The sequence below is a fragment of the Branchiostoma belcheri genome, unplaced genomic scaffold (assembly GCF_001625305.1).
Source record: "Branchiostoma belcheri isolate BF01 breed outbred unplaced genomic scaffold, Haploidv18h27 scaffold50, whole genome shotgun sequence".
Classification (NCBI taxonomy): Eukaryota; Metazoa; Chordata; class Leptocardii; order Amphioxiformes; family Branchiostomatidae; genus Branchiostoma; species Branchiostoma belcheri.
The window spans coordinates 178503-192132 of record NW_017804132.1 but is presented as its reverse complement, the minus strand read 5'-3'; the positions used below and the strand labels follow the sequence as shown (position 1 = coordinate 192132).

Here is a 13630-nt window from a genome sequence, read left to right as displayed (position 1 = left end):
CTCAGTTGAGTTATTAAAAGAGGCGAGAAACGCCGGTATCACCTAAGGAAACAGCTTTTACCGATTGAAGTACGAGTAGATCCTGATAGATTCAGACTATGACAGGATGTGAGATACATGACTTGTGTACTTCAAAAAGTTTCAAACATCTTGTGGTAATAATGAGCTGCTATTATAAACGCAAATGAACCCGGCATCTTGTCAATGTGGCGTGAAGTAGCGACGATTCAGAATCTTTTCTAACTTCATGGTGGAATATCCTTCTAGGTCTTACCAGCTTGGTTTAGTTCCTGTACATGAGGACATGTCCTCCTTTAAAAAAACTCCAATAATGGTCTCCAGTCATGCCTTTATTCGAGTCAGTCACATTGTATTATCATGGTGTAACAAATGGGATATCTGGAAGTTCTTTCTTCTTTTTGTTTTGAACAAACTTTTTTGTTCTTACCCGTACTAAATAAATATTTTGGCAAGTACTTATTCTAAAGAAACGATATTAATGCGGGAATTATTGTAGTATTAGTAATGATAATTCAAAAGCAAAACAAATGTATATGGGATGAAAGAATAGCCCTTCTGCTAGAAGACCAACTGAGTTTTGTTTGAGTTTATTATAAAGAAACACGATACTCTGGTCAATTATAAAGAAAATCCTAGTGCTAATAATTTTTAATCATCCAAAGCGCAGGGTGTTTCAAATATGCTTACATGTACACACACACGCGTACGACGCTCCAGAGCTACCCCTGGTATACCGAATACTGGTAAGTAAGGCTCGAAAACAACAACCACCCCCCGCAAAAGCACTTCTCCTTACACTTTTCAGACAATTTAATATCTGATGTCATTTCGAAGCAGATTATAAGAAATGTGACCCAAACTTACTTGTATGCCATATGCTAAAAGCAATATTCTAGCGCTTTTGAAAGCACTAAAACAGAACAGTGGTCCAAGAAACAAATAGTGGTCAATGTAACAATTCACAATGTGTATCAGTATGCATATAAGTAATAAAAATTTACTGCTTTGATTTCATGAAACTATTATGTCTTTCTACAGCAGCATGCTAAGGGTACAACTTATGCTGAGGTCACATTTCCAAACCGGGGCCCGGCCGGGCTGTTTAGATTAACGAAAAATCAAGAATTTATATTAAAAACAATATACGCAAATAGTTCCCATTATTAATGTTTTCAACTTTTTTGTTCTTTGTTGTCTTTCATATCATACTTTTCGTTTCATAAGACTGCCCGGCCGAGCCCCGGTTTGGAAATTTGACTTCAGCATTAACACAGCAAACATTTTCACACCTACCTGCTTATTGTCAGTAACGAGCTACTGACGTGACAGGTTTAAAGTAGCAAGGCTAGATAATGATAATACTAATTTACTAGAAAGGCACAATATACTTAATATTTAGTACCACAGTTACCGCAGTTTCTTTAAGAATAAGTAGTTGGCAAAATATTCAATATGGACAAAAACAAAGGCTTGTGTTTAGAAAGAACATGATGATACAATCATTGTGAACTCGAATAAAGCTTCCAAGACGGTGCAGTGCAAGTACTATGTTTGTTCACCAAACTACTGACACATTTGATGCCAGACGCAGAAAATTATGATACTCCTTTATTAATAGGCTCGAGGTCAGATTGTCAGTACAAAAATTCTTTTTTTTAAGAATGTATATAAGATGCTGTATGTATAATTTGTGTTTCTATGTTTGTACCGTTGTTTTCTATGGGTGAAATACCTGAAATAAAGACATTCATTCATTCAAAGACCATTGCTGGGGGCTCTGGTATAGAACCAAGGCAGCCAGCCTGTGAAGAGCTAGGGGAAACAACGTGAAGTTAGGAAAGAAACACAAATGTAGCCGAAAGTTATCGTGTTTACAGTTACGTCTGAATCGTCGCTACTCCACGCCACATTGACAAGATGTCGGGTTCGCTCGCATTGATGATAGCAGCCCATTACCACAAGATGTTAGAAACTTTGAAGTATGTCGTAGCCTGAAGATATCAGGAACTACTCGAACTTCAATGGGTAAAAGCTGTTTCTCGTCTCTTTGAATTGGACAATTAAGGAATTTCCTTAGGGTGATACCGGAGTTTCTCGCCTCTTTTGATAACTCAACTAAGGATTTGGCCTTGGTTGTCTGTCCTGCGGCATTTTCACCAGACAGAAAGGCTTTCAGCATAGGCTCATGAATTAATAGAAGCTTCGTCGGCTGGTAAATGTCAGGTGTCACCTGACATTTGCGGCCGTATATTCAGCTTTACCAGCCAAAATCAACTCAAAAGAGACGAGGTATAATAAAGCTGACATCCTGAGGAGATTCATTTAAGGCGCGGTCACATTTCCCAACCCGGGGCCCGGCCGGGCAGTCGTATGGAACTTATATGAAAATCATGATGCAAAACAGCAAAGACAGCAAGACAGCAAAACACAAAAAAAGTTGTAGAAAATTAACCACGAGCACTATTTGTGTGTACTCTTAATACAAATTGTTAATTTTTCGTTCACGCAAACAACCCAGCCGGGCCCCGGCTTAGAAATGTGACCGTGCCCTAAGGGTGGAAGTATAGTGTCCATGGTGCGGACGTCATCGGTAACACGATAGCTTGTTTGTGCCATATTGTCCGTAGCTCGAAGTTTGTGTTTCTTTTCTAACTTCATGGTAAAATTTTACTCTATCTACAAGCCCCTGTCACACATTCACAAATTTGGCCTCCCTTATTACGCTAGCCGAACGCCCGCCAACCATGGTTAGGAGTGGGTACCAGATCACACCCCACACACCCTGCGTCCGCTGTATACTAACAGCTTGTACATAAATGACATGACTTAACGAATAACAACATGCTTCTTTTCGGAGTAGAATAAAAGTTTATTCAGGGACCGAGGTTGCTTGAAATAATGAGATCACAAGATAAACATTGTCATCTAATAAAAAAAAAGCATTCGCCCGAGATACAGTCACCGATATAGTATCAACTACAGACTGTAACATTTGTTTAACAGAATGTCAACCTTCACATGGTCTAGCACTTGCTACATAATGTAATCCAACACCACAGGGTGTATGTTACAGCTACAGCAACAGTTACCATGGTCACAGACGTCTGGTCCAGGTCATTGACCTTATTTGTTTGGAGGAAAATAGAGGAAAAAGTATTTTATCTTTCTTTCCTTCTCGAAACTTGTAAACTTCAAAACTGTGGCAAGCAAATAACAAGGAGTCCTGTCCTTCGTAAAGCTAAGGCCATGTTGATTTAATTATATGGATGACATCCGCGCGCGCATGAATTTTCGGCCGTTTCCAAAAAAAAAAAGTTTTCAACCATACTGTAAATCGTGCAAAACAGTTGCTAAATGAGCAAAAAAATACCATAAGTTGCAAGGAAAACATTTAGAAACGATACCAATGTCGCAGAATGCCAAAATCAAAGGAAAAAAGACAAAAATGTAAAGAAATGAATTCGAAAAGTAGATTATTCGCCATAACATATTCTGTGCCATTTGTTCAACCTTCATGACCACGTAGATTTCATAGTGAAAGCAACTTTTTTTTTTTGCAAAACTTTTTTTATTCGCACGCGCGCATCAGTTTTGGGGTTCCCACAGGATGTCATCCATATAATCAAATCAACATGGCCTAAGGCACAATGAAGCACAGTCTGTCGATCATCGGCTGGAGGTTTTTGCCATAAACAGATAAGCCAGTCGTTCTTCTCCGTCAGCGCGGACTGCCCAGATCTCTCCCCGGTACGGCCGGCCAGGCTCCAGCCCGACAGCCTCGTACTCCACCAGGCTGGACCCCAGCTGGGCAGGCGAGACCTGCAGGGGGAGGGTACAGTCATGGAGGGGAACGGGGTTCAATAGGGGCTGTGCTACGGAGCTAGCTCCATGGAAGTGATTAGTACAGCCCCTTCTCACGGCGTTTATATTCACCCCAGCACTGTATCCCAGCAATTAACTGGAAAGCTACGTGTAGATCTAGAACTCTCAGGCACTGTGATTGTGAACTTACGAGTAGCGCCCCAAGCCGCAATTTGACACAGCACTTAAGCTGCTGTTCTGAGACAACAGGAGCTATTTGACTAATGTACATCTTCCTTTTCTTGACTTGTCTAACTTTTATCCTTAATTAAAAAAATGTCTTCACTTATTTGCACATCAATCGATTGTTCGTGCTCATAAACCAGGTTTTACCCGCTCTCCTCATGATAAAGTTTTATGTGTTTGAATAAAGTTAAACAATATTTTACTAAGTTCCATTTTTGTGCAAAAATGTCGCCTAATGCCCCTTTAATGTATATACTAGTATAGTAAAACGTTAAACTTTATTCCAACACACTATTTACAGGGATCAAATTTTCAGCGACCACTGTCGCCTTCATCAGGATAATTAATGACCAATCACTTCAAAACGTGAGCTCGCGAGAGTTACGGTTTACAAACACGTGACATTATTCACACGAGACTTTACTGATACGTGACGTAAGCAATTGATCAAAAGTGCCAGGGAGTTTATATCGTCCACCATCTCTATTAAGTGAAGGCTGAAGTGCTCTGATATATATAGCCTCCTTAATGCCTCTTAGAAAGTAGTCCTGTTCAGTGTCCAGTATTCTAACTTTGTCCAGAGAGACTGTGTGGCCAGGTGATTCGATGTGGATGTGTTGAGAAACTTCAGATGACAGCGAGCTGGGGCGTTTGTGTTCACGAAATCTGGTCCTTAGTGAGCGTTCTGTCTCGCCAATGTACGATTCTTCGCAGGTCCCATGCCTTGTGGTTCCCTGACACGGAATACAGTACACGACGCCACATTTCTCTTCTTTAGGTGTTTTGTCCTTAGGGGCTACGAGAAGCTGTTTCAGTGTGTTGGTGGGTGTGAAGGAGGTGGAGATGCCGTGTGAAGCGAAAATTCTGCGCAGGGGTTCTGAGACGGTCTTGATGTACGGGAGAGTGATGCGGCCTTTGTCCTTCTGTTTTGTTCCCGGGTTTCTGTTGTTCTGTTGGGTGGGTTTCGGTGTAGTCGCCTTGTCTATGGCCCATTTAGGGTACCCACAGTCCTAAGTTCTAAGAGGCATTAAGGAGGCTATATATATCAGAGCACTTCAGCCTTCACTTAATAGAGATGGTGGACGATATAAACTCCCGGCACTTTTGATCAATTGCTTACGTCACGTATCAGTAAAGTCTCGTGTGAATAATGTCACGTGTTTGTAAACCGTAACTCTCGCGAGATCACGTTTTGAAGTGATTGGTCATTAATTATCCTGATGAAGGCGACAGTGGTCGCTGAAAATTTGATCCCTGTAAATAGTGTGTTGGAATAAAGTTTAACGTTTTACTATGATTACTACCAACACAGATGAACTTTCATAATATATACTAGTATATTTGTTTGACATGGCATGATTACCTTGTAGAGCCTTTCCGCTAGGCTTCCCCCGTCCCACCGTAATGTGACGGTGTAGGTAGGAGACACCGGGCCGGCGTAGAGAGCCGACACGTTGACGGAGAGTCTTGTCTCGCTGACTCCCGTCACATATGTCCCTTCGTACAGTAACTGCGAGAAAGCACCGCCACCTAGCGGCTTCTTCCAAATCTCCACCTGGGGCAAAGTAACACTTTTCTCAGGTCATCATCCAAGATTCTTTTATATCACGTATTTGCTCTAAGACTTTTATTATTTGCCGTTTCGTTACTTTTTGTTTTGATTTTATTATTAACCATTATAATATGCGCTCTTTCTCAGTGGTGGGGCTAAGATTAGAAACCTGTTACAGTTGCCCGCCACTATGTCCTGTAAGCTTCTATGTTGCTCAATGAACTATTTAAACAACAAATTTAGATAATGATTCCGATACAGAAACGTTTTGCTCCGAAAATCACCCACGATCTACATTGTACGAAAATGTGTTGCAAGACATATACATAGAAGGAATTAATCAATCGTGATAGGAAGGTTTACACATGTCACCCTTTAATGATAAGGCCATACCGACTTCATTTTATGGATGACATCCCATGAAGACCCCCAAACTAGTGCGCGCGGGCGAATAAAAAAATTCCAGCCAAAACTAAAAATGCTACTAAACGGAAGGAATGCAAAGCTGGTATTGTGAATTTCCGGCAGTACATAGCGACGTATACGACAAGCCACCACATGCTGGCTTTTTGCGGAATTTATGAATCGGCACTGTACGTATGAACTGAGTTCTTGAGTCGTGGAGCTTCGGTAGCCTGTGCGCCATCTTCCAGAGTTACCATCAGCTCCGTATTGTCGCTATCTACCATGGACTACCCAGCCAGAGCCTCGGAGGACGTGTTTTTTTTTTTTGAGAACAGACGAAATGTAATCCATAAAATTAAGTCGGTGTGGCTTAATGAGAAAAAAAAGTTCGACATGCTTTCACGGTGGTACAGATCCTATAACTAATAGACATATACGACCACACCTTGTACTTGGAACTCGTCTGTAGGTCCCCAAAGTTGGCAATCTCCTCGCTGGCGTTGCCAACGTCTACCGGAGGGAGGGTGACCTCTGAGAGTAAGGGCAGGCCCCGGATGTAGAGGCTGTACCCTTCTGCGTCGTTTCCCCCTCCCACGCGGTCCCATTGCAGACGGAGACTGCTTGTCGTTGCTGCCTTCACAAAATCTGAATGAGAGGGGTGGGGCGTAGATTTTATCACCATCTTGATTTACTTATTCTATTCTGTTAAGTCGAAGCATCAGAATTATCAGTAATCTTCCTCGTCATGATCTCGTGCTGGTTTAATACTTTTGTGTTGAGTACTTTAATTTATTTCTTACTGTTCAAGCTAGAGAAATGAACACGAGTACGTTCTGCCGACGGGTTGTCAAAATGTACGCTGACCTTTCCCCACTGCAGAGGTCAAGCTGGGCCACGCGAGGGGGAAATTAACGACTGAAAATTAAATCAAAACAGTATGATAATGATAGTTAGATTAGCAATAGTTAACATCACTATCATCAGCTTAGTGTTTGTCATTGCTTTCTGTGCGTTATCACGTAATCATAAAGAAGTCTTTTTTTTACAAAACATATATTGCTAAAGGTATTTACTAGTAGATAGATACGTTTACTTTGTAAGTACATTGTAGATGCACGTCCCGCGATATAAGCTTGCTCATTTCTAGGTCTCAACAAGACCTACCCAGCTACCAAATATCAAGACAATTCTCGAGTTTTCGTGTTAAAACACACAGCGAGATACACAGACCCACACGAACGCTACCGAAAACATAACCTTCTTGGTCAGGGGTACCAAAGAATTCATACGAATTTTACGGAATTCATGCGAATTTTATGAAAAATACATACGATCCCTTACAAGGCAACATACCAATTTCACGAAATACGTAGTACTACGATCCATTACCAGAAACCTACGGATTTTACTTTTCCGGAATATATACGACCCATTTCTCGGAAACATACGACCCTTACTATAATTTGGTGACCTGCGACTGGATCAACAAATTCGTTTTGAATTCCGTAAAATTCGTGTGAATTCTTTGGCACCCCTGTTGGTGAAGGTAACCAATTTTTTAATTCCAACATTTCATGACTGGACATGGTGACGGCACACTCAAGTTATATCAACTTATTTTATACCGGCACCAACGCAGAGGACAAATACGGAACAGGACAATACTCATGAGTTAAGTGAGAAAAGTCGTGTAAAGTGGCATGTCAGGACTCGAACCCGGGACCTCTGGGTTCCGAGTCGAGTACTCTGCCGCTGCGCCACACGACCCCACGTTTGAAGTTCAACCAAACGTACTTCACCCTAAGCGAAGTTAGATAATGAAAGTGACAGTACGTACACATCATGGCGAAGGCGACCCCAGACATCATGACAGCGAGAAGGACACCTATCCCGAGCAGGTTCACCATCTTAGCTAGATCGGTCTCCTGCTGCTTCTGAAGATGTGAAAAACAATGTATACATCACATACGTACGAGAATAGTATATCGGGACACTACCTAATGACATTACAATCTATGCAAATTTCTGCAAGTCTCCTATTAGCTAAAATGTTACATAAATTGCCAAATTTGCATACATCATGCGTTTAATATCGCATAAAATTTGCATACATTTGCATTAATTGTACAGTAGTGTCCCTATATACTACTTACGACGGTATACTTTTAATTACATCTAATTAGCTAAGGCCACATTGATTTGATTATATGGATGATATCCCCCGGGGACCCCGAATTCGAAACTGACACGAGCGTGCGAATGGAAAAAAAGTTTAGCAAAACAAATTATTATGAAATCTACGTGGTCATAAAGGTTGAACAAATGACTAAACATATAGAGGTATGGCAAATAATAATAGACTCTTCATTTTTATTTCTGCACATTTTCTTCTTTTTCTGAATTGATTTCGGTATTTTATGACATTAGTATCGTTTTCCAATACTTTTTTTGCAACATACGACAAATATTCGCTCATTTCGTGCGATTTACAGTATGGTCGAAAACTTTTTTTTTGAAACGGACGAAAATTCATGCGCGCGCGGATGTCATGATATAATCAAATCAACATGGCCTAACTCACCTGATATTCTAAGTTTCACTTCATTCGGTATTACATGTATTTCATTTCATTAACTCATTAGCTAGAATATTGCGCGAATCTGCATACATTTGCATAAGTTGCACAGTAGTGCCCCGATACACGACTTACGACAGAGTACTCTAACGTTACAAATAACTCACACGATGGCACCTGGCACTTACACTAAGTTTCCCGTGCTTAATAATGGATTTTAATGTAGATACCTATGGGGTCATGAATTGATGTTGCGCAACAGTGATGTACTTCTATCACGTGGTGAGCACGGGCGGGGCACGACCTGAGCCAATCACAGTGTAAACTTGATCCGCCCTAACCAATCGCAGTGCAGATCTACACGTGCTCCTAAATTTGCCGCGTCGTTCAGAATTTCTCGGCCCGTTTTTAATTGAGCAGAATTTCTCGGCCCACTCGAACGAACCACGGTAGCGACCGGTCGGAAAAAAATCGTGCAGCGGTTTTGGGCTTCCTTTTGCGGAGAGACGGTCGTCATTTGTTCTTCGTGACTTGTGCAGCCTCTTGGGCTTCTTTTGCGGTGAGTTGTTCGAACCTTTTTGTATTGTCATGGCGGAAGCTCCCCCTACCACTGAGATTCTGCGATGACAGCTTTCGGTACGTGTGTTGACCCATTTTTCTGGTATGAACGACCTCGGAGGTATGCATAAAAACGTTTTCGTAATACGAAAATACTTTACCAAAATAAAAAGTGAACGCATCTCTGACGTACCGTGCGGTATATTGGAGATCCGTGAGTGGGTGCCAGCATGTCGGCAGGTCTCAGCCCAGGGCTCCGCTGCAGTCTTGTCGATTGAGGACCTGCCTGTTCTTGAGGCTGCAGGTCCGCTGCCTGTAATAATACAGTTGTAAGTAATAGTAATAATAATAGAAATAGTAATAGAAGTAATAGTAGAAATGATAATAGAAATAGTAATATAAATGATAATAGAAATAGTAATAGAAATAGTGATAGTAATAGAAATAGTAATAGAAATAATAATAGAAACAATAACAGAAATAGTAATAGAAATAATAATAGAAATAATAATAGAAATAATGATAATAATAATGATGATAATGATGACAATGATGATGAAAAACAAAATTATTAAATTAAAGGTATATAAAAGTACATAATAATATAAGGAGAAAACGAACATAAATCAGAACTAAATCTAAACAAAAGTTGCACTACGAATGATTAAAAAATGGAAGAATATAGATATTTGATGGGGATTAATTTCATAACATTCATTTAAGAAAAGTAAACAAAATCAATCAATTGAAATCAAATGAAACAAGAAGGGTAAAGTTTCCCCACATTAATTAAATCAAATGGCTAAACTACTACCAGTGGCTGAGCTTGAAGCTGCGGATTCGCTCCCCGCATTGCCAGCGGTTCAGACTTTGGATCCGCCCCGTACCCTACCCAGGTCCACGCCCCGGGTCTCCAGTTACTCCGGACGTGAGGCCCCGGCGCCGGGTCCTTCTCCGGCCACGGTGTCTGCGGCACCGACAGCACGTCCACAGACAGACTGTCCTCCTGCGGTTTTGTCATTTATTTCATTTCATTTCGCACAAATAAAAAAAAAACAATATCCATCAACAAATACCCTGAACGAAGGAAAAACATTGTGCAGGAAGTAGGAAAGAAGCCTGCAAAGCTTGTACAAGTCCTCCTCCTTGAAACTTGAAAAATATTAATCATGAAACTAATATGATATTGATAAATTAACTAAATAAAACCTAGACATAACAGAACAAACCTGATTCAAAAATATAAAAAGACATGAAAGTAATGTATGCTAATGTAAGCTGTTATACAGCTTGTGCTTACGCCATCACAATAATAGATATCACGAGTAGCGGTGGTGTAGGATAAATTTAAGATGATAAATTATCATATTACAAACATAGAAAGCACAAAGAAACAGGGGTACGGGCACAAATGAAAATAAACAAAGGAAAAAAGTGTAGGATAAATGTGAGATGATGAATTATCATATTAAAAATAGGTGAGCACAAAAAATAAGGTATAGGCACAAATAAAAATAAACAATAGGAAGTATAACAAATTATTGTATTGAATGTGGGTTTTACGGCCTGCACTTGTGAGAGCTGTAGCGGAGAAATCGCCTCGTCGATGTCGTGGTCGCCATGGGTGTGGCCGGGCGGCAGTCTGGGGCTGGGCGGGCTTGTGTCGGACCCCTGCCCGCTGTCTGGCTGCCCGGCGGCCGGCTCCAGCACGCGCAGCCCGTAGTCCAGCCGCAGGTCGTTCATGGTGGTCTGCCGGACACTCCCCGTCATGCCGTTCACCATGAGAACTACAGCTGCCCCGGTTTCAAACTGGGACGGGCGCCTGCTGGACATCGCACGTGGGCGGACACGTTTGCAAATAGACGCTCACTGTGTGGACATGTACATACAACAAAAGTTCATGAATGAACGACCTTTATTGTACATTTTTGCTCATTGCGAGCTAAGTACAGGTCATGGTAAATAGCGATGGTAGACTAAAATATATCTATAGTAAAACTACGTATGTATGTTGTAAATGTAAGAACAGATGGAGTTTACAGTACGAGGATGATCGAGTTTCATGAGGAAAATGAAATTTTCTTTTCTATCTAAAAATCTAAAACTAGGGAAATAATCTTGTACACAATTGAAGAGAATCTTTCATTATTATATAGAGTACAGTCCACAATAAAATGACTCTCGTCTTCAATCTCACTTAGGTCAACCAATTGAACACATTTGATTGACTGGAGGAGCCTAAACATAATGCTTCAACTATCCTCGATCATATAATTTTTTATGATAGAGGAACAAAATGAATGAATGAAGACCTAGCTTTATTGTAATGTTCACATATAAATACAGGTCACAACAGAAGAATAGAATACAGATAATGTTACATATATACATTGTCAAGTAAATAATGATATGCTATATAGTCCTGCTGCACATACAATGTGGTCTTATCCAACAGAAACCGCAGATGGTAGTCGTCCTTTCTGTTAAAAGATGGTGATTTAGCGTCTGCCTACCTACAATATATGACGCTATGGAATCAACGAAAGTGGCTCACAGAAGTGCAGGTAGGCTGTTCTGCACCTGGCAATATAATAGGACGGGCCTTTTAAAAACAACAATCGTTTTCTATCCACGAGTTTAGAAACCAATGATACAGACTGTTTCTACTGGATTCCATCGTTAACCAGGTTGCTATCATCGGGAATTTTACAAAACGATATAGTGGGAAACGAAATACAAATACAAACTAGATTTAAATAAGATATTTGATGTAAAGCAGTGACAAAGTTCGTGTATTTCATTACGTGTATGTGATGCACGCGGATAGCTATTGATACAGTTTTGGGCGTTGTCCTCATCCACCCGATCCAGCCTCACAAATTATTCATGAGGACACAATAACCGGGCCGCATTAGGAGAAGCCGCAGTTAGCAACAAGTGGTACGACAAAAACACCGCAGCCAAAGGCTCAAAAAAGTAATCTCCAAGCAGATCCCTTTCGGTGGCAAAAAGACAATATCAAATTGGCCAGGCAGTATCCATTAGCCAGAGGAGGTCCGCGGCCACCGGGGGTCGCTACAAAAAAACGGCCATATATAAATAGCTAATGATCATTCCCCCACAACCTCTGCTTGGAGAGTAACAAAAAAATATATAATCGCAACAAAGGCATCACAGCTAGAGCACAAAACCATGAGTCACAGCCTCGTGGTCATTGTGCTATCAATGGCAACATCATCTTACATATAGCACGACAGGAATGAAAAGAAAGCATTTGATACTGCATCAATTACAAACGGCTGTTCCAACAAGGGCACTGATACTAGCAGCAAAAACATGGCCATAATGGTGCAACAGGTCGTTATCCATAGCAGGACCTAGCGTATCATGTATACTGTATAAAACGACTATATACTCATACAAGGTCGCCTAACGCGTTACGTGTATGTACATGTACATGTATGTATGCTGCGTAAAACACGACTATTTCGTATAATGGTACCTAACTTGTCCTGTATACTATAAGACGACTATAATGTATGACGGCACTTAACTTAGGTGTCCTGTATAACAAGACTATCCCGTATATTAACCCATAACGTGTTATATGTACTGTGTATACTGCGACTATCCCGAGTTGCTTTGCGCGCAGGGAGGGTAAGATAGCACGCACCCCCCATCTGGTGTCACTCTGTGGTCGCAGCCCGGACGCCACGGACGTACGCCATGGCGTTCCCGTGTTGCGCGGGGATTTTACCCTGGTCGGAGCCATTTTGTTAGAAATTTAGATCGACCAGGGCGACGCAGAGCTGCTGGAGCAGCCGGCAAGTTTCAAACCCAGGAGATGAACCGAGATGAGCTAGCGACGCAGATTTTCATCCTCGGACTGACGGGCCGGGACCCCGAGCAGTTCACCAGTACCCGGCACATTTCCCGGAAAGACGGCCGCACAAGCGGTCACCAACCTACTGGACGGGCAGGGCGACACAGCCGCAGCCAAGTTTTTTGTTTGGCCCCAGGTAAAATTAGTGAGAACGATTTGGATGTTTTTAATCTAACGGGTAAGAGCAAGTTAAGATGCTCCCCGGACTGTTTTTAGAAACTTTGATTTTGAAAATATGCGACGAGTAAGAGCAAGTTGAGATGATCCCCGAACTGTTTTTGGAAAAATGTGGATTTTTTAATCTAACGGGTAAGAGCACGTTCAGATGCTCCCCGGACTACGTTAGAAACTTTGATTTTAAAAAATCTGACAAGTAAGAGCAAGTTGAGACGCTCGCCGGACTGTTCGAAACGCTTTGATTGTGGAAATCCGGCAGAGAAGAACAAGTCCCCGGACGGTTGGGAAAACAATGATTTTGAAAATCCAGCGGGTAAGAGCAAGTTTAGATGCTCCCCGGACATAAAACTATGTTTATCGGATTTGGGAGAGCATTGGTAGATGCCACCCTCCAAGAAGTAGACGGAGTCCT

General features: G+C 41.4%; 1 protein-coding gene across 1 annotated transcript in view; it reads right to left on the bottom strand.

Moving 5' to 3' along the window:
- Nucleotides 1–3687: 3687 nt before the first annotated feature.
- LOC109480394 overlaps nucleotides 3688–13630 on the bottom strand; it is a 12650-nt gene continuing 2707 nt past the window's right edge. The window contains exons 2-6 of the mRNA XM_019782593.1: nucleotides 10731–11027; nucleotides 9967–10164; nucleotides 9352–9471; nucleotides 5432–5578; nucleotides 3688–3840 (exon numbers count right to left, since the gene is read on the bottom strand). Coding sequence (XP_019638152.1) covers nucleotides 3688–3840; nucleotides 5432–5578; nucleotides 9352–9471; nucleotides 9967–10164; nucleotides 10731–10991 — 879 coding nt within the window. The 5' untranslated portion in view covers nucleotides 10992–11027. The remainder of the gene's footprint in view (nucleotides 3841–5431; nucleotides 5579–9351; nucleotides 9472–9966; nucleotides 10165–10730; nucleotides 11028–13630) is intronic.